This window comes from Camellia sinensis, chromosome 2 (genome assembly GCF_055761805.1).
Source record: "Camellia sinensis isolate YWXY chromosome 2, ASM5576180v1, whole genome shotgun sequence".
In the NCBI taxonomy this organism is placed as follows: domain Eukaryota; kingdom Viridiplantae; phylum Streptophyta; class Magnoliopsida; order Ericales; family Theaceae; genus Camellia; species Camellia sinensis.
In genome coordinates this window covers 15856008-15878063 of record NC_138962.1, presented here as the reverse complement: position 1 = coordinate 15878063, position 22056 = coordinate 15856008, and the positions used below count along the sequence as shown (strand labels likewise).

At 33.8% G+C, this 22056-nt stretch overlaps 2 protein-coding genes across 3 annotated transcripts; both read left to right on the top strand.

Annotated features, from left to right (window-relative positions):
- The first annotated feature begins 1165 nt into the window (after positions 1–1165).
- On the top strand, positions 1166–7292 carry LOC114255847 (uncharacterized). Of its 2 annotated transcripts, XM_082913811.1 has the most exons (15): positions 1166–1354; positions 2074–2375; positions 2562–2783; positions 2975–3196; positions 3388–3609; positions 3801–4022; positions 4500–4592; positions 4942–5186; positions 5285–5336; positions 5423–5515; positions 5623–5742; positions 5877–5975; positions 6204–6263; positions 6356–6450; positions 6966–7292. In XM_082913811.1, exons 1-15 carry the CDS (start codon positions 1267–1269, stop codon positions 7048–7050), a joined length of 2220 nt encoding a protein of 739 aa, XP_082769937.1. In that variant the 5' UTR covers positions 1166–1266; the 3' UTR covers positions 7051–7292. The 2 variants fall into 2 exon arrangements, with proteins under 2 accessions (XP_082769937.1, XP_082769938.1); XM_082913812.1 differs by lacking the exons at positions 3388–3609; positions 3801–4022 and having other exon boundaries at positions 1181–1354.
- Positions 7293–8958: 1666 nt separating this feature from the next.
- Positions 8959–12936, top strand: LOC145819872 (alanine--tRNA ligase, chloroplastic/mitochondrial-like). The gene is made up of 6 exons (XM_082913813.1): positions 8959–9791; positions 10513–10591; positions 10966–11088; positions 11248–11457; positions 11544–11701; positions 12281–12936. Exons 1-6 carry the CDS (start codon positions 9715–9717, stop codon positions 12615–12617), a joined length of 984 nt encoding a protein of 327 aa, XP_082769939.1. The 5' UTR covers positions 8959–9714; the 3' UTR covers positions 12618–12936.
- Positions 12937–22056: the final 9120 nt, after the last annotated feature.

The following is a 22056-nucleotide window of genomic DNA, read 5'->3' as shown; positions in this document are numbered from 1 at the left end:
ATTTATATGTATCTTGTATTAAAAAAATTAAACATATTATAACTTTAATTCTCGAAATTTATTTTTAATAAAATTAGGCCAAGTTTGAGAACTTGACAAAAAGTTAAAAAGTCAAAAAATTATTTAAAAAGTTAAAAAGTTAATATTAAAAAATTAAAAAATTAACTAAAATATGGCATACATACACATACACCCCCTCAACTATCACTTTACTCCATTATTAATAAATTTCAATACTATCATCAATTTAAATGAAAAAAATTAAAAAAATAAAACAAAATATGAAAAATTAAAAATATAATTCCGATTGCAAAAAAAAATCTGAGAGAATCTCAATTGAGACAGAGAAAGAGATGCTCTTTCTTTTCGACTTCAAATCATTGAGTTCTAAAAATTATGAAATATGTTCGATGATTTCTACGCAAACAAAGGGAGGAAAATCAACAAATAAATAACATATTTATCAACCCACATTCCAACAGCACTCGTACTCAGATTAGTTACCCAAAAGTTACACCTTATTAGCTTAGCTAACAATTTTTTCAACACACATTCCAACGGCCCTCTCTACTTTAACTATTTCCTTCAAAATATTAATAAATACAAGCACAGGGAAAGAGAGACAGAGGGGCAGAGACCCAGAGATTCGTCTGCGATGGTGATTAGGTCGGCGTCGATCGTCCTCGTTGCGTTCTCGTCCGCCGTCGATCGTGACTCGTTTAGCGTCGATTCTCCTCCTCCGGCTCGATCGTCCTCCTCTGGCGTTGATTTTCCTCCTCCGGCTTGGCCCTCCTCCTCCGGCATTGATCGTGAGTTGTCCAGCGTCGATCGTCGTTCGTAAGCAAAGCTTGGAGTGCTCGAAAGAAACTAATAAAAAATTGAGAGGCTACTGAACAGCGCCTCGTCTTCCCTGGCGAGGCACTGTAGCTGAAAATCAAAGTAGCTAGCCACCGGCGAGGCTGCTGGAGATGAATTTTCTGCTTTTAGCTAGCTATAGTAACAAAAATAGAGGAATAGAGAGGCTTCTGGAAGATTGGAAAAACCATATCAAAATTCCTAATTCCTTAATCAATCATTCCTTAATTAACTAATTCCTTAATTGATCAAATTTCTTTCAAAATTCCCGCAATCTCTCTCTCTCCCTCTCTAAATGCATTTCAAAATTCCCGCAATCTCTCTCTCTCCCTCTCTAAATGCATATATATATATATATATATATATATTCGCATACACACAGCTATTCAGTACGCTGTTGTAGTTGTTGCAATGGAGAATTTCTTTTTGCTGATTTTCTTGTTGCTGATTTTCTTGTCGCTGCTTATGATATTTCTTCAGAGGATGATTCGACTTTCAGGTTCTCCTTTTATCTTAGGTCCATATCTATGTTTTTGTTTGTTTTTCAATTCAGTGTAAGTTTTTACAAAAAAGTACAGTGAATAATTAAAGTCTTAAAACTCTTTTAGGAATTTGTAATAATTTTCTAAAACTACCATTGAATGGTAATTTCTCTTAAAAAGTATATGAATGAAAGATGAATATAAACATACATGTTCATCGAGTTTTAAATTTTTGAATAAGTTTGATTTGTCACATGATAATTTTTAGTTTCATCGACAGTTGTGTTTAAGTAATGCATGTGACCACGTTGCTGATTCATTCCTCGATATGGTGGATGCGAGATGTTCAATTTTTTTTTTTTTTAATCGGTAAAAAAAAAATTATTGATAAATTTAGACAGTAAAAAGTTTACATCGCCAAATACATCAATAAAAAAAGAAGCTTGGTGACCAACAATGTTTGAGTTGGTGTGTGTATTTTTGAAGGTTTTTGCAAGAAGTTCCATTAGAGATGCTGGTCTAAATTTTGTGCTCCTCTGTTTCTGTTTGTAATGTTATCGAAAATAAAAAATTAATGAATCTGTTTAAATTGTATTACATTTCTGTGCACGCATATGTTTATGAATTGCATATATACCTGTCCAATATCTTTGTTCTTGGATTTGTTTTTTATTTTTTTATTTTTGGTATGATTTTCTTGGATTTTATGCGTACATGTAACATGCATTTGAAGTAGTTGGTGGGAGAAAATTAGAAGGGCGTAAATCTTCCTCGGGAAAATCCGGTGTGGGCTCCTCTTCACACCCTGGTTATAATGTTAAGAACACGACACTTCGTGCATCACTGAACAAAGATGTAACACCTGATAATAATCAAAATGCCATGAGAGCGCCTCAAGCAAATTGTGACAAAGTAAGAAAGTCAAATATGTCCAAGGAATCTACTGCTAAGACTCGGGATTTGACTTTTAAATCTGGATGTGGAAGTAAAATCATTGCTGCCGCAAAGTCAGCCCACCTGGAAACTGCAAAATCAAAGGTGAGAAGCTGCAACATTTTGATTAATGACACCAAACTAGGCATATTTACTTCTGTTTGAAATCCATCTATTCACCTTCAATCTGCTACTTAGTTTTCAATCCTGAATAAGTTCAGCAGACTAAACACTTGGCATATTTAGTCCAGAATCATGGTTAGTCAGCTGAATTATGCATAAAATTTTCAGGCTAACAAAGTTGTGCATTCTAAAGCCACGAGGCTACATAGAGTCAATGCACAAGATTCTGTGACTGGTGCTACAAAAGCAAATGACAAAGTGGGAGTCAACAAGTATAATAGACTCGGAAATGGTAAAGAGAATGTTACGAGTCAGAGACCCAACACCGGAGCTGGAGGCACGGTTCAGCAGGTTCAGATAGTGACAAAGCAAAAGAGTATTGTTCCAAAGGTATATCAATTGTTAGTTAATTGATCTCTCATGTGTTGTTTTCAATATAATTTACTTTTGTTTGAAATCCATGTATTCACCTTCAATCTGCTACTTAGTTTTCAATCCTGAATAAGTTCAGCAGACTAAACACTTGGCATATTTAGTCCAGAATCATGGTTAGTCAGCTGAATTATGCATAAAAATTTCAGGTTAACAAAGTTGTGCATTCTAAAGCCACGAGGCTACATGGAGTCAATGCACAAGATTCTGTGACTGGTGGTACAAAAGCAAATGACAAAGTGGGAGTCAACAAGTATAATGGACTCGGAAATGGTAAAGAGAATGTTACGAGTCAGAGATCCAACACCGGAGCTGGAGGCACGGTTCAGCAGGTTCAGATACTGACAGAGCAAAACAGTACTGTTCCAAAGGTATATCAATTGTTAGTTAATTGATCTCTCATGTCCTGTTTTCAATATAATTTACTTCTGTTTGAAATCCATCTATTCACCTTCAATCTGCTACTTAGTTTTCAATCCTGAATAAATTCAGCAGACTAAACACTTGGCATATTTAGTCCAGAATCATGGTTAGTCAGCTGAATTATGCATAAAATTTTCAGGTTAACAAAGTTGTGCATTCTAAAGCCACGAGGCTACATGGAGTCAATGCACAAGATTCTGTGACTGGTGGTACAAAAGCAAATGACAAAGTGGGAGTCAACAAGTATAATAGACTCGGAAATGGTAAAGAGAATGTTGCGAGTCAGAGACCCAACACCGAAGCTGGAGGCACGGTTCAGCAGGTTCAGATAGTGACAAAGCAAAAGAGTATTGTTCCAAAGGTATATCAATTGTTAGTTAATTGATCTCTCATGTGTTGTTTTCAATATAATTTACTTTTGATTGAAATCCATGTATTCACCTTCAATTTGCTACTTAGCTTTCAATCCTGAATAAGTTCAGCAGACTAAACACTTGGCATATTTAGTCCAGAATCATGGTTAGTCAGCTGAATTATGCATAAAAATTTCAGGTTAACAAAGTTGTGCATTCTAAAGCCACGAGGCTACATGGAGTCAATGCACAAGATTCTGTGACTGGTGGTACAAAAGCAAATGACAAAGTGGGAGTCAACAAGTATAATGGACTCGGAAATGGTAAAGAGAATGTTACGAGTCAGAGATCCAACACCGGAGCTGGAGGCACGGTTCAGCAGGTTCAGATACTGACAGAGCAAAAGAGTACTGTTCCAAAGGTATATCAATTGTTAGTTAATTGATCTCTCATGTCCTGTTTTCAATATAATTTACTTCTGTTTGAAATCCATCTATTCACCTTCAATCTGCTACTTAGTTTTCAATCTTGAATAAGTTCAGCAGACTAAACACTTGGCATATTAAGTCCACAAACATTTTTTTAAACAAAAAAAATCAGAACCAAAGAAACATATATTTACATGTATTTGAAGAACACAATTATAGAATTCCACCACTTAATAAACTAATTTGCGAGAGACCATTGAGGATCTACTGTGATAATTCTGGCAGCTGTGTTCTTCTCTAAGCACAACATTAATGTAAACATTAAAAAATAAAATGAAAGGGTGAGAAATGCCCATGCCAGCTGAATATATTACTTCGGAATATGATTCTATGTAATGAGTATTATTATTTATTACTTACAAGTTATAAGTTTGTCCACCATTTGGTAGTCTAACATGTTGGATATGTAGACACAAGACCCAGAAATCGCCGAAAACATAGATACAGTAGTTGCTCCTCCGAGGAAGAACGTTGTTGAACCAGTCGATCAGTGGGCTTTTCTGGTAATTTCTGGTTCTTCATTTTCTTCGTGGTTTACTTGTTGATTCGCTAATCTCAACCCGCATTGATTATTGGTTGGTTTGAATCTTGGAAATGATTGAACTCACTAGTGTTTCTTATAATTTTGAAGAAAAAAATTTATAGGTTTTTTTTTTTTCCCTGTTGATTGGTTATTTTTTGATCTGGGAATGGTATATTCACTTCAATATGTTATGGATTCTTGATCTTGGTCTGTTTGGGTTCATGTTTAAAGCTAGGTTTTGATCTTCTTGAAATTAATTATTTCTTTGAATCTTTTGTTTTTTTTTTTGTCTCATACTATTGACCCCCTTTTTCCTCTTTCTTTTCCAGCCTAAGCTTCTTACGATACCGAAGGGCTCAGATCAGACAGATGAGAAACAATCAGAAGATGTTGGTGATGATGATGATGATGATGATAAGAAGGGGATGAAATGGGCATTGCCAGGACTGCAACAACCTAAGGTGTCCGAAACACTGATTTCTTCTTCGTTCTTTCCATCAGATTTTTTCGTGATATCAGAGAGTTTAGGTTTGGATTTGCATGTTTCGTCTTCATTAGATGGCAGCCATGGAAGGTTGGTTATAATAATTTGATTAATTTTTATTCTCTTATTCCTTCTTTCAATCGTTTCAATTTGGATCCTAATTGGGTTTGCTTTGAATTATTTTCTAGCTTCACTATTTCAAACAGGACTTCTGGTGGTGGTCACAAAAGCCGACGAAATGTAAGCATTTTTTTTTCTATTTCTAAAATGAAAAATGGACCTGTGTTTTTTTTTATTATTTTTAATATTCATTTTTTTCAATGTAGAGCTCTGAATCATCTGGGACCTTTGGTGGAAGTCGTTGGAAGAAGAAGCAACTCAAAGCAACCTACCAAAAACCCTTCAAGCTTCGAACAGAGGTGTGCGTTTATGGTTTTGTGAAATTGACTTTTGCTTTTAAATCCTTCTGTCTTTGCCTCAATTTACTTGAAATCATGTTAATTTTGGTGATTGATTTTTATTGCAGCAAAGGGGGAGATACAAGGAGGAAGAATTTGTCAAGAAATTACAACAAATGATGATGGAGGAGGAAAAGCAACGGATACCAATTACACAAGGTCTCCCATTGACAACAGATGAGCCAGAGGTAATTCCATTTAATTTGAGGAGAAAAAAGATGGAAGTTTCGCTGTGTTGTACAAATGTTTCTATCTCTAATTTCATATGTAATATTTTGTTGAAATGTGTAGCATGAATATATGCTTTTTGATGGTATTACAGTGCTTAGTAAAACCTGCCGTCAAAGAAATCACAAGACCGGTTGATTTGGTGCTGCATAGCGATGTGAGGGCTGTGAAGCGTGCTGAGTTTGACCAACAGGTGTATTTTTAACTTTCTTTAAATATTTTTACTCAGGGTTTTCATGTATTAATCAATTGTTTTGGGCATAATGACCATAACTTCACTCACCTATCACATACAGAGTAGGCATTATGTCATTACTATAGTCTTTACCATTCACTCACGTTCTCGCGCATATTACATAGCAATAATGAAATCCCCTTTATTGAATTACCTTTTAATTTTGCTTCTGTGATTGCATATTAGCTGGCTAAGAAGATGAGCCTTGTTGAACAGTACAGGGAGAAAAGGGAAAGACAACAAAAGGTACATGACAGAAAAGACCTTATGGGTGTGTTTTGGTGATATTATTGGTAGTTTACTGATATATGTGTGCATGTTGGATTTTGCTCCTGTAGTTAGCAGAAGAAGAGGAAATCAGGAGACTAAGAAAGGAGCTCATTCCAAGAGCTCAACTCATGCCCTATTTCGACAGGCCTTTCATCCCTAGAAGGTATCGGATAAAATCTAGAATTTTTAAAAACTTCTTTTGCTATACATGGCTTTCCATTTGAATATGGATAACCAAAAAATCTACTAAATAGAGAAATTATCTAGTAGGTTTGGCCTATAGGACACATGGTGTGTCTTTTCAATATTAGAAAAACATATGATCCACTTGTTTCTATTTTCTATACAAGAAGATATCATGTCTATTTTGGTGGGCGCGGAAAGCTGAACCTGCCAAATAACTTCTCCTACTAAAGACTTCAAATAGACCCTCTTCTTCAAATGATTCTTAAAAAGCAATATGTAGTTTGTATACATTGCTTTTTTTTATATACATTTTTTTCCCCTCAGTGTCACTGTAGCTGCAACTTTTCCAGCATATTTTATTGATCAGGTGTTGTTTGGATCTCCAATTTTGTAAAATATACCTCAAATCTAGAAGTTTTCTAATACATCATTTGACTGGCACAAGTGGTGTAAACATAACGATGTCCTTTGTTTGTTTCGGGTTATTTTCAGGTCGATGAAGCATTGCACCATACCTAGAGAGCCAAAGTTCCATATACCACCACAACACAAGAAGATCAAGCGTGGCATGTGTTGAGATGCTATGTTCACACACCAACAATGAAATGCAGAGAAGGAAGAAAAAATCAAGATTTTTCGTAATTCTTTTGTTGTCAGTTGCTTAATAATGCTGAACTTTTTTTTCTTCTTTATATGGTCCTCCAATATTCCTATGAAAGCAATCAATTTAATTGCAATTTTGATGAAACAAGTGATGGTAGTGTTGTATGCACAATTGTGTGCTATTTCAATGAATATTAGCTCATAATCATTCATTTCTCTAGTGTTGTTATTTACCTTGTTTTCTTTTTTCTATCTTTGAAGCACAAGTCATGTATGCATCTTTATTTGAAGTTTTGCTCTTACCCTTTGTTTGTTTGAGCATTTTTTAGATACGTGTTGGTTAGACTAATCACATAGAAATCCAAACAAAGCCTATATATTTAATTAGCACAACCTCAATATACACATTTTGCTGACTTCTTCTAGTGTACGACATGGTAAACTTGGGTAGTTAGGACTTATAATGAAGTTTAGTTCACACCACCTTCAAAAAAAGTAAAGGTGGTGATTAATATGCCTGTGACCTTTCTAATTCACTCTCTCTTGAAAAGTTTGATCCTTGTATACTCGTGGCATTTTCTATCAACTCTATAGAAGAACTTCATAAGACTTTTTAGAGAAAATGAATGTTTGGTATATGTTCATCTAAGAAGTCCTTTAAAATCATAAAGTGCTTTTGTGCTTTCACCATGTAAATACACATTTGGTGACAAAATCTCAAATGTATTGAAATGACTTTCATCAAGCATTCTCCTTTACAAAACTTAATTTAAAAATACAATAATTGTGAAGGGAAAAAAACACAGGATAAAATAACGACATCCATACTAATAGATGCCGTTATTGTGTATCCAATTGTAACACCTATGAGATTACCATACTGAGCTATTCCACATAGCTTCACCTGGATGCCTCTTGAGAAAAACAGAAATGACCCAAATCCATGAATATTTGAAATTTCTACCTTTACCCATATCATAGTTTCAACAACAATAAAACTAATAACCAATCTAAAAATCAGAGGCAATCTTTATATGATTAGATTCTGTGTTTCTAAAAATCGGACATAATTTTCATATGATAAGTTTATGTGTTTCTAGACTTTTTCATTAATAAAATGATGGAATTGAAATTTGAGAGGTGGGGCTACCCCTCTATTACAGCCCATCCCATTCTATTTACTTTTGTGTTGGAAAAATGTGAGGTGCCTTCAGATGGTGTTCCCATGTGGGTTCATGACAGACCTGTCACTGGCTAACTGATTGTCTAACTGATCCAAACACCCATGTCTTCATCCCAGATGCTTCCTCTGTGTGGTATAGCCAACGAATTTGATTTACTGTCAATCTGTATTCTGTAATTCTGAAAGTAGTTTGGGACAACACTAAAAACATACCTATAAAACCCATGAAGAAAAACACCTTTACGGAGTGTTCTTTCTTTGGCCATCACATCATTCACCAAACTTAAAATTTTCCCTCAGTCACCAAGTTATATTCAATCATAATTGAAAATGGCAAAAATGAACAGTAAGAGAACCAAATGTTGATCAGCAAATTTGTATAAACAGAAATGAACCAGAAAATGGCAAGAGAAGAAAACGAAGGGGAACAGAAAGAGAATGGGAATAGAGACAGAAATCTTACCTTGCACAGATAAAAGCCTCAGGTTTGGTATAGCTTTGAAGTAGCTCTGTTTCACCAAATAATAAACCATGAACCAGAAACAGAAATGATGATAAACCAGAAACCATGAAGCAACAATTTAAATTTGAAGCATAGAGAGAAAGAGAGAGAGGGAGAGAGGTACCAAAGAGCTCCAATCGGGGTTCGAAGCAGAGAGAGAAAGTGGGTGGGTGGTGGTGGAGGGTTGCGAATTGAAGCCACTGAGAGAGAAGGGGGGAGATAAAGAAGAGGAACAAAGATGGAGATAGAGATAAGGAGAGAATGGAAGGAGACGTGCAACAGAGAGATAAAGATGGAATGGGGAGAGACGTGGGTAGGTGGGAGAGGGAGAGAGCACCAAGTGTTTGGGCGGGAATTAAAGCATATCTCAACCATCTATATTTATCACAATTAATCTGAGCCCTTAAAATGAAATGTATCTCTGATACATTTTACATATTTTCAAAAATCGTTCTGCTTTATTATATAGATATATACTATTTTAAGCAAATGTATGATATGGAGTTATAAACACTTACCTTGGATAAAAAAATTATTTTCAAAAGGCACTGATGCACATCTCGTAATTGGGCTGGTTAACATATTGGCATGATGTCTGATGATTACCAAATGTATGATTCATTAATCTAGTAATTGACTGGTTTTTCATTAATGTGTGTCGTAGTTTCCATCTTCTTTTTTGCCCCCGTTGTTCGCCTTTTGATGGGTATGTGTCTCTTGGTTTTGGTCTACAAGGTCTGCTAATGGAATGCAATGATGTGGTCTTATTCATTTTGTTATTAATGAACATTTGTATATTGCATATGTTCTTTCGAATGCAATTTTGAGCCACTTTAACATCATCATCATCATATTTTGCTGAGGTACCCTGTGCCACAACTTCCCAAAGATGCATACGCGCAAATGATGTTGAGATTGTAGGTCGAACATCTAGACATCATACATTCTTTGAGATGCTTGGAAACTTCAATTTTGGAGATTACTTCAAGAAGGAAGCAATTAAATGGGCATGGGAGCTTACTACCTTGGAGTATGTATGAGTAATTTTATTGTGACACTAAAGTCTAGACTGATAATTCTCTTGTCTTCACACTCCTTTTGTTGATTGAATATGTCTATTTTTAATTTGTTTTTTTCCCTTCATTGGCATGCCATAAATCTCAACATCCTTATTTCAAGTTGGCACCTCTTATGAAGTTTTATGTTTCTCAATAGGTACCAGGCCTATAAAATTTCTGATAAAAACTGGTTTTTAAGTCATACAAGCAGTATTTTTTGAATAATATTTCCACAATTTTATGTGTACAATCAATGCCTGGAATTATTTATGACCTTAAAATATTATGAGTATCAATTCACTATATAAGATGTAACCATTCTAGTGGCTGCAAGTAGTTGTAGTTTCAAAGGCACATCCTTGGACAGTGTTTGTTGTGGGATGACACTGTTGTTAGCAATGGGAAAAAAGCAGCAGTCAAAACTGTAAATATTTTGGGATCCATACTAGTAGTGAAGAGTGCGAAGTACATGTGCACATCAGCCAAACAGACCCTAAAGTCAAGCATAAATGCCTTTTTTGGGGGGCGTAGGTTCCAATATGTTAGTACCAGATGTTGGTCAATACAGAGGATCTTACTAAAAGGATGGGTTTTTCATAATTTTTTTTGAATAAATTTTTTCCTCGTCGTAGCTATGAATTTGTGATTGTTTCCCTGAGCAAGAAGAATGAAAGTTATTTTTTAATTGCGCAGGTTTGGATTGCCAGCTGAAAGAGTATGGGTAAGTGTTTATGAAGATGATGATGAAGCATTTGAAATGTGGCATGACGAGGTAAGCAGACAAGAACTTTAATCATATTGTTGTACTTATAGTCTAATATATCTTTTGTAATTTTCTCTGCTTGCGTATCTGATCATTAAAATTGTTTTCCATGTAAAGAGATGTCTAGCTATCCAAATTCATGCCAAAGAGGCTTGTCATGAATGTTTCCAAAATTTTCATACCCTTGTTAAAATCACTCTTCATGGTCATTCAAGTTACAAATATGCACTTGCCTGCTAAGCCCAAGGTGTCCATTTGAGACTTTTTTGTTCTTCACTTCTTGGGGACTGTATACTTCCACGTGAGAGTTCTTTAACTGATAGCTTCCAGATATAAATGATATGTGAAATTAACTTCATAAATCTGGTTCTTGCCTCGTGGAGATTGAAGGACTGATCAATAGCTGGATTGAGGACTCTACACTTCTGCAAACTAAAGTGATGCCTCTAACTGATGCTAAAAATGCTGGGGTTATTGCAATGTTCGGAGAAAAATATGGAGAACAGGTTCAAGTTTCTATAAAATCTTTTCTTTTGTACTTCTGAGTTCTGACAGAAAATGGTGTTAAAATATACGCTCATTTCACAACACATAAATGCTGTAACTTATGGAACATACTTTTACATAGGATTTGATTTTTCCTTCAAATACTGTGATTATTTTAGGTACGTGTTGTAGAGGTTCCAGGTGTATCCATGGAACTATGTGGTGGCACTCATGTCAGCAGTACTTCTGAAATACATGGCTTCAAAATAATCTCAGAACAGGGGATTGCGTCTGGAATCATACGTATAGAAGCCGTTGCTGGTGAAGCTTTTATCGAATACATCAATGCTAGAGATAACTACATGAAACAGCTCTGCTCTACTCTCAAAGTATGTTTTCTTCTGTAATCTTTTTGCTAAATAGAGAACACCTGATTGTTTCCAATGTTCTCATTATTAAAATTCATTCTGCAAAGGTGAAAGCTGAAGATGTACCAGCCAGGGTAGAAACACTATTGGAGGAATTGCGAATGGCAAGAAATGAAATTTCAGCTATTCGTGCTAAAGCAGCAGTTCACAGAGCCTCAATCATCGCAAACAATGTATTGCTTGTGGGAAATTCTAAAAATATCAGGTATTAAATTAACTTCTGTAGTTCCATCTATGTTAGAGAGTAGAAATTTTGGATCAACTATGCATCTATGATAAAGAGCACACGAAATCATTCAAACTTGTAAAGAATAGCTTGTTACAGAGTCTTGGAAAAAACACACCCTAAAGTTAGCTCAGCATGAGGTGCCTTCAGATTTATATACTGCACATTACTTTTGTACCCAGTCAATGTGGAATTTCGCTTCACACCTCTTCCCTCACACCAGTGTGCTCGCTTGGCAGCACCCACCATGTACAAGCCAGGGATATGCACCCTACCCATCCCTAGTTCTCTGGCTCTGATACCATATGTTATATCACCATTAGTCCCCAAAGCTTAGGCTATTAGAAAATGAGCCCAACAATGTGTATTAAGCTATTCAACATAGCTAACTCGCACCGCCATCATTCAGACAACTCAACCTAAACCCAAGCACAGAAAAGAACAAAAACAAAAACAAAAAAAATTGACATTAACAAGTCTTGATATTATTTCCCCTTTGGAGTTCTAAAAGAGCATTCTATGAATAATACAGTTGCTTTCTGGAAAATTACTTTACAGGGTGCTGGTTGAGTGCATGGATGATACAGATGCTGATTCACTGAAGAGTGCAGCCGACTACCTAGTGGATACATTAGAAGATCCAGCAGCTGTGATTTTGGGCTCATGTTCTGGTGAAGGCAAGGTAAGTTTAATCGCTGCATTCTCACCGGGGGTGGTTGGCATGGGAGTTCAAGCAGGGAAATTTATCGGGCCTATAGCGAAGTTATGCGGTGGAGGAGGGGGTGGCAGGCCTAATTTTGCTCAGGCAGGTGGTAGAAAACCTGAGAATTTGTCAAATGCCCTCGAAAAAGCTCGATCCGAGCTTGTTTCTATTTTATCAGCAAAAGCTAGCTGAAATTCATTAGGCTGTCCCAAAAGCTAGGAGAATCATTATTCTGTGAAGCTTTTATAGATTCCAGTTATGCAACTGCTTAGGCAATTATCACATCCCAACATAGCAATAGCATCGAACCCTTTTCTCTTTTTATTTTTATTTTTATTTTTTTATTTCTGTTTCTTTTGGTTGGGGGAAGAGGGCAAGTAGAAAATTTGTAAAGTTCATCATATAGCATTGGTATTATTTGGTCAAACAATGTAATTTTGCTATGTTCATGGCTTAATGTGAGCCAATTGTACATAATAATCAAAAGTTTTGGGCTTTAGTACTTCAAAAATGACTGTTAGCCTGACTGGAAGAGGAAAAATATTTGCTAGTTTGGAAATAGTATTAATTCTTCTGCTTGTGATTAGTTTCAACTGTCAACGATTATTAGATTAATTTTTTGTTAGAAATATGACAGTAAAAAGCATGTCGAAGATGATAGTACATGACAAGAACATGGTTGAAGATAACGAGATTGTGCTTCTCTTTCTCAATATAGAGATAATCGCCCTCGCCAACCACATATACGTAGCATTAGGGTAAGAGGTCACAGTATCCCAACACACCACAGTGTGTTGACCTTTGTTTCCATTTTTACCTCTACTTTTAGCTAGTGTGTGCGGCTTATGCATACCTTTGTGGACACTTTCGTGTGCTTTGGAGCAGATGGTGTTTTCACAAATTTTTAAATGTTCCATGCCCTCTGAACTTCCCAGTTTTATATCTGCTCTTCACTCCATGCATATCAGGGCCATTTGAAGCTGGAAAAGCAATTATTTATGAAGTTGTTTATATAATTCCTATCTCTCTCTCTGAATCATCCAGATCTGTTGGGATAAGTATCAGATTTCTGACACACCTAACCTGATCCATGTATGACGGGGAATGAACCGTTATTAATATTAACATGTATAGTTCAATTGTTTACTGCCATTTTGTTTTTAAATTAATGTTTTAAGTTCGAATCCCTGACATGGAGGTATGGCTGATTAAACAAAAAAAAAATATATATATATGGTCTAAAGGTTAAGCACAAATATCTCTCAACATATTGTGTTCAGCGTGTATTTCTGCTTGTAGTTTATACTCAGTTATGGTCAAATTTGAATAGCTAATGTTTTCCAGCACATTAAGATAAGGATAATTAATAATTTTGCTAGAACTAAAGAAAGACAAAAAGAATCACATGCTTTATTCCACAGCCCACCTTAATTGTTCTTGCTTGATAAGATCAATTTTTTAGCTTTGTTCCTTTCTCTCCCCTCATTGACAAGATAAGCAATCATTTCACATCTCATGCTTTGCTTTGACATCTCATGTTTTGTTTTCGTATTGTTCTTAACTTCACAAGGTGCATTATTGATCATGTTTTGTTTTCATATTGTTCTTAACTTCACAAGGTGCATTATTGAACCAAAACTATTATCATCCATTCCCCCCCCCCCCCCCCCAAAAAAAAAAAAAAACCTCTCTTCTAAAATCTCCACTTAACTATTGTCACATTGAGTCCAATAAAACATGATAAAAATACCATCTCCTAGTTGGTAATTGCATTTAAAAGAAAAAAACGATGATAGAGAATTTGCAAATCATGAGGATCATGCATACTTTCAAGGTTATAATGTTCATTTTGACCCAAAAGCACCGGTTACCGAATAAAGGTTAGATGTAATGGTGATCAAACGATTTTTACCAGTATTTAGTTAAAAGTGTGTCACCAATACTCTTTGAATTACAAATGTGGTTCTCACAAATCAAAAAATACTAATAATTGAATGACTAGAGCCGATCTTAACTACCTCAATTGATTGGATAGGAGACAGGATCGGTTCCATCCATCATTTTGTGTGTGGTGTTATTGGTTGAGATTATAGAGTGCACATGTCATGGTGTTATTGGTTAGGAGTGTCACTGCCGCCGCTGCCGCACTGGCTTTGGCAACCAGCAGCGCAGTAGTCAGGGGTGGTTCCGCACCACCCATGTTGGCTGCAGCATAGGCCTCCTGGGCACGGTGCACCCCCAGCTTGACTTCCACATTGCTCTGCTGAGATTCCTAGTGTTAGTACTACTAGGATGGTGAGCAAAGAGAGAAGTGTCAAGGCCTCAACTAGACCTCATTTTGATTTTCACTTTTGTGTTTTGAAGTGATTTTGTTGATGTTTGAGGAAGTGGCAGGGGATGTATGGTTTATATATAGGAGGTGATGAGGCAGTTGGAGAAAGCATTTTTTATGTTGCTGGAATCCTACGTGGTGGAATTGAACTGCTTTTTTTACTAAACAATTTTGGATAAATTACAAATACACCATTTAAGATTTGTTTAAAATATGAATTGTTCATTGTGATTTTAGAAAATACATTTCGTCTCTTCAAATTTCTAATCCAATAACAAATAACCTCTTTTACTATTAATAAAATATCAAGTTAATTAATAATTTTTAATAATGTTAGAAATATATTTTAATTAACAATTCAGGTAATTTTATTATTGTATAAGAGAATAGTTTAAAAAGTTATTTTTTAATTAATTTTTTTAAATAACAAATTCTGACAAAAAAATATTTATAATTTTTAAAATTACATAGAACAATCCAAATTTCAGGGGTATTTGCATTTTACCGAATAATGTTTGTGTGGGACCTAATCAATGCTGATGGTGGATTTGGAGAAATATTTCTTTTCTTATGCAACCAAATCTTTGTTCAACAAAGTAAACAGAAGACCACTAGGACGACTCTTATAGCTTCCTTCCTGTTCATCAATGCTGCTGTAATTTATTTATTAGATAAAAATAATTTAAATGAATTAATTTTTTTAGAAACAAAGAGAATAGTATTTTTAACTTGAAACAGAAATATTTTTAAATTCTCTATTTATAGATTATTAGATTAAGATGACCTCTAATTTCAATCTTAATTAAGATGATAAGCTTCACAAATACATTATTTGTTTTCTTGTTAATACAACAATCGAAATTATAATTCAAATCAACTATATGTAGTCACGTAGATGACTAGATATCAGGTTTCTTTCAAATTGATCCTTACATAGTTTTTAATGATGCTGTTGGACCCTGATGGATAAGGTCGGGTAGATCCACGCCTCCCACACCGTTGTCCAATGGCTGGGCCTGCGGAAAAACCTGCACAAGAGTTCAACGGGGAACGGGAGTCCCCCAGCAAACCCTCCGACGAACAAGTTAGAAATGAGAGAATGATGGAATGCCCAGAGAGAATGGTGATACGGAACTTAACCTTCATTTTGTCTTAGAAGCCTGCTTATATCCTTTGCTCATCATTTCCTTATCTACTCCGACCTGTCATGTTAGCCGAAAGCCTATGTCTTAGCTTGCCTTGTTCATGGTGAGGCTACTCTGCCCCGACGTGAGGGGGTTATCGCATTAAATGCTGCAAGGAAACCCATTAATGACTGGTGCGTGGTGCAATAACTCTGTAGGATCTTTGTCTGTTTATGTAGTTGGTTCTTCTCTTAACAAGTGTTCAGATGTTATTGGTCCTTGGTGCAACGCTGGACTTTTTAGTGTTTAAATTATGTATTGGGCTATAAGTGGTGGGCCAAAAGTCCCTATAGGCCCACCTTTGTCAGTTTTTATTACCGTCACTCTTGTACTTTATCAACAAAGCGTGAATTAACCACCTTTCAAGTATTCCTTTGTAGAAAAAATTGTTGCATATCAATAGCGTGCATACTTTTAATTACCATCACTCTAATCTTGTATTCTCTTCTGTACGGGGAGGAAATAATTCTCCTCGTAAAATCCTGTTGACCAAGTCCACGCTCCTCCGTACGACGTCGCTTTACCACCTGAAAACACAAACGTGAGCTAGCTGGCGGGTGTGTGCCGAAAACCTCTCCGATGCCTAAGTCAGTAAGCTTGACAAATAGACAAAGTTTTATGTTCTCAGAAAGAATTGTGTTCAATTACCTCCTCCAAGGTGATGTTTGTGAGCTTTTATAAGTTTCCTGTGGCACAATCCTAGTAGGACTTGTATTTCTCCATGCAGAGTCCTCCTAGGATTCATACTCCTAAGGATAATGCTTATCCTTTTACACCCTCCCCCACTGCTTAAACCAAGTGGGATGGTTTTCACCATGGCCGAACTACTATATGACCGAAATAAGCTTGGCTATGCAGAGCCACAGAGAAGGCCGAACTGTCCTTAGCTCGGTCTTCTCCTCCAACTCCTTATCTCGGCTTTCCCCTGTTCAACCATGGTGTGTTTAGATCAAACTTCCAAGTAGCAAGTTCTGACCGACCTAACCAAATTATGACACGACCGGACTAACTGTAAGGCCGGACTTACTTCAAATTGCCACCGGACCGGAGTTGCTTTACACATTCTTGAACCGGAGTAACCACACCTCTCCTGGGCCGGAATAACTACACTTCTCTTGGACCGGAGTATCTATGCCTCTACTGGGCCGAAATATCACTACGGCTTCTTACCGATTCCTTCACACTTTGGGCCGCAGGGCCCAATTCACAGCTCGGCCCAATTCTTTCCCAAAAATTACCCTCTCATCTTCCAAACATAAACATAAATAAAAATAAAAGCATATTATTAGATATTCTTAGATTATGATATAATAGTGTTTACTTAGTACTAAATATGTTATCTTTTCTTGTAACTATCTAATAATGTGAATAATATCATATAATTTTCTAAGATTATTGAATAATTATCCAATAAATATAATGGACCTCACATTATCTAAGTTAATCATCACCACTTTGCCAACACCCTTCAAAATATAATTTGACTTTACTTATGTGCTATTCCTCACAAATGAATAATAACAAAACATATCAAGTTATCATTTGTTTTTCAATTACTTGACAAAAATGAGTCAACATTAGGTTGGCTTTTTGGCTTTTTGGTTTTTTTGACTATTTTAGCATGGGCTAAAAAGCTTGGTTTGGGAAGGGCTTTTTGGCTTTTTGAATTTTTTGACTTTTTTGTGAGAGAAGAATGTAATGATTATAGGTTGGATGTGATGTTTTGTTTGTTATGGCTAAAATAGCCTATTTTGTTTTTTGTGGCTAAAATAGCCAAAAAAGCCTGAAAACCAACTTGCCAAACAGAGGCTCAATAACAAAAAATGTTTGAGACTCGTAGACTCACTCCCCTAATTTGACTTCTAATAATGTGATATAATACATATTAAGTTTTTATTTGTGATACACTTATTATATAAGATCCAACTCTCTTACCACATAATTGTAGATGTATTATGGATCTAAAATTATAAATCTCTAATATTTTTAAACTATTTAATATGCCCTAAAAGCACATCTCAACAAAATTTATTTTTTATTACATCATGAATTAAAAACACTTTATAAAATAAAAAATATCACATAATATTATAAAAGTACTAAATAATTTGCTTTAAAAAGTCAGAGTTGCGCGCCAAATTTTCAAAGAAGGCAGCTTGCATTTTTTTGTCGAAGCAGGTAAGGTCTTGCCTCATCTTAGCTATATTTGGCATGGATTTGTTTTTTTGTTTTTTTTTTTTGGTTGCTATTTTATTAATAAAAAGGTAAAATAGATTAAAAAAATTAATAAGATAAAATATTATATTTAAATTATAATTATTTTATTTTTTCTCTCATAAAAAAAAATGCCAAAAAAGCTCATCCCAAACAAAAGCTTTTTATTTTCCTCACATCACAGTTAATGTTAAGATTTTGTTGTATTTTTTATATGTTTTTAAAATTTGATTTTTGATTTTTGATTTTTTTAAAAAAAAATTAATTTAATGAAAAAATAATAAATAAAAAATACTCATTGTTTTCCATATAATTTTATCTTCTTTTTATTGAAAATAATTTTTTTAAAACCTTTTTAATATTTTATTTTTGTCACACTAATTTTTAAGTTTAACATTTTATTATATATATAAAAAAATTATTATTATTTGATGTGACACATAATAAAGTCCACTTCCAAAAAAAACAACACTATTTCATAATTTTATCCATCTGAATTTAAAAAAATAAAAATTAGGTTTAAGATGATTTTTAAAAAAATGTTCCCTAAAATTGGATTTGTTTAGAAATGAAAATAACAATTCATGATGATGACATCTTCGCGATTTATATGTATCTTGTATTAAAAAAATTAAACATATTATAACTTTAATTCTCTAAATTTATTTTTAATAAAATTAATGTTCTTAAATTTCTTTTTTCGAGATCTTTACAACAATATCTATATTGCATATATGGTTTTGAAGGGAAAAAAATTAACAAATATATATATAAATGAAGTACTAATAAATTTTAAAATATAATTTTGTGAATTGTCTACTTTTTTTTTTTTTTTTCCTTATGAATCTAAAACTTATATTAAAGTAAAAATTACACAAAAGGATAGTCACTTATATATTTGGATTTAATTTTTTAGTGATAAAAATGAGTTTCTCCAAATATGAAATTATACATTTAGGCAATCTACATTGTAAATGTTTTGAATTTTCCATCATTTTGGAACAAATCCAACATTACAAATAATAATGTAACATTCCAATATAACATACTAAAAAATTACTTAGTGTACTTTTTCTAAACGTAATAAAGTAATACTAAAAAAAAAAAAAATTCTTAATATACTTTTCCAACATAACATTTTAATCAATGTAATTACAAATACAACGCTCCAATGTAACACAAAAAATACTAAAAAATTTCTTAGTGTACTTTTTTCAAATATAACACTAACAGTTTGAAATTATACATTTGTCTAAATCTTACTAAAGAATTTTTGAACTCATTTTGGAATGGTTTGAAGAATCTCACATCTCACATCCCACATCTTTTTTTTAGCCTCTGTTTGGGAAGTGAGTTGGCTTTTTAATTTTTTGACTTTTTTGACTTTTTTAGCCTGGGCTAAAAAGCTTGGTTTGGGAAGGGCTTTTTGACTTTTTGGCTTTTTTGACTTTTTTGACTTTTTTTGTGAGAGAAGAATGTAATGATTATGGGTTGGATGTGATGTTTTGTTTGTTGTGGCTAAAATAGCCTATTTTATCTTTTGTGGCTAAAATAGCCAAAAAAGCCCCATTTAGCTCTTGCCAAACGAACCCTATTGGATTGCTATGTTTGAAAAAAAATACACTAACGTTTTTTTATATGTTATATTGGAGTGTTACGCTAAGAAATTTTTGAGAATATTATATTGGAGTGTTACGTGTAGAAAAAGTATATCAAGGAGTTTTTTTTTAGTGTTACATTGAAATGTTACGTTTTAGTGTTAAAGTTTAAAATTATATATTTGCCAAAAACTTACTATGTTTGAAGAATCTCACACACTTTTGAAATGTTTGAAGAATCTCGCATTTTAAGAAATTCATCCCAAATTTGATTCCTATTGATTGTGTATCTTACCTTTCTAATACCAAAGAAAAAAAAATAAAAAATAAAGAAATAAAAAACATAATAAAAATAAGGATATAACAGTAAATTTAATTTCTAAATAATATATTAAATCTACCTTCCCAAAATCAATGGGACTAATTGGTCTATAAAAAAATTTTTGGAACTAAACAGACCACCATTCCTCAAGATATAATTTATAGGTAAATTTTCCTATGTAAATCCCTAACTATGTTTATCAAAGATGTATTTTCCAAGCTAAAAGTAATTAATAAAACAAAATAATCCATCACATATCACCCTCTACATTTTTAAATATCTTTTTATAAAAAATTAAAAAATCAACTAAAATATGACATACATACACATACGCTCCCTCAACAATCACTTTATTCCATTATTGATAAATTTCAATAATATCATCAATTTAAATGAAAAAAATTGAGAAAATGAAACAAAATATGAAGGAGTAGGTTCCTAAAAATAGTTTTTGCCATAGAAAAGAATTTTAGAATAAAAGGAGAGCAACCCGAGTAGAAATATTAAGGAAATATTGTCCATATAAGAATTTCAAAAAATCAAAAATTTGTATGCCCTTAGACGTAGACCTTAGAAATATTAGATTTCAAAAAATCAAAACCGTATATGCCCTTAGACGAAGGGCATACAAAAATCAAAAATTTTAATTTTATTCCTTAGGTCTTCGTCTAAGGGCATATACGTTTTTGATTTTTTGAAATCTAATATTTCTAAGATCTACGTCTAAGGGCATACAAATTTTTGATTTTTTGAAATTCTTATATGGACAATATTTCCTTAATATTTCTACTCGGGTTGCTCTCCTTTTATTATAAAATTCTTTTCTATGGCAAAAACTATTTTTAGGCAATGTTTGTTTTCATTACATGTACTCCCACCTTGAGACTAAGCCTCGTTCAACATAGTATATTTTTATTTTCCATTTTTTACTTTTCCCTTTCTGCCTACAATTCGCCCTCCAACGCCTAACCACGGCTTACACGGGCTCTTCAACTAAGGTCACTCAGTAACAAAATAGAAAACTGAAGATACTACGAAGGTTCAAAGCATGTAATATTAATGAGCAAACAAGCATTCCATAAACTTAGTTTTCCTAAAAAGAAAATAAATTTTTAGAATAGAAGAGTTACCCTTTCGAAATATTTAAGGAAAAAGAGAAACTACTCACACTTCATATTAATAAGAAATATACTTACAAAGATTATATTACAGACTCTGAAACTCTGAAAAAATTAATACACTTAGAGGTTTTTGAGAGGGGTTGGAAAATTTACAACGCAGAGTGAAGTGGTGTTTTTTCATTCTGCTTTCTTCGTTGGCATGCAAGCCAATTTATATAACTCAAAAGAAAGATAAAAACAAAAATCCTAATCTATGTCCTATGACTAGCCTTTCTTAATTCAAAACCTACAAGCCTAGACTCTAGGCTTTTTGCAAACTTTGACGGCAAATTGTATGCATATAAAGACAAAACATATATGTATACAATTATATGCTTGACTTAAATCACTATTTTAGATATAGATAAATTTTATCAATAAAAGATTAGGATAATGATATCGGGTACTACTTTGGGCCCCATCGCATATCATTCAATCCTTTTTTTTTGACAAAATTTTGACACTATAATTTATTACAAGACATGTATAAAGATTTTCACAGCTTTTCTTTAATAAAGCAGGATAAAAGATATCCACTTTATTAAAGTAGTGAGTGAAGGAAAATCCTTATCACTGACAGACTCATAAAATATCTACAAAAATCTTTTTTGTCTTTTCTTGGCGTGCATTTTTCTGATATCTGAGGAGAATCTTTATCTTCTGTGGATTTTGTCTTCTTTTGACAAAGAGCCAATTATTGATGCTGACCCATGGAGTGATACTTCTAGGTGGGTTCTTGAATGTTTTGCAAAATTGAAAGAGTCACGTAGAAATACTTTTTAAAAGATTATATGAGTCTTGTAGAGTGGGAACCTGTTTTT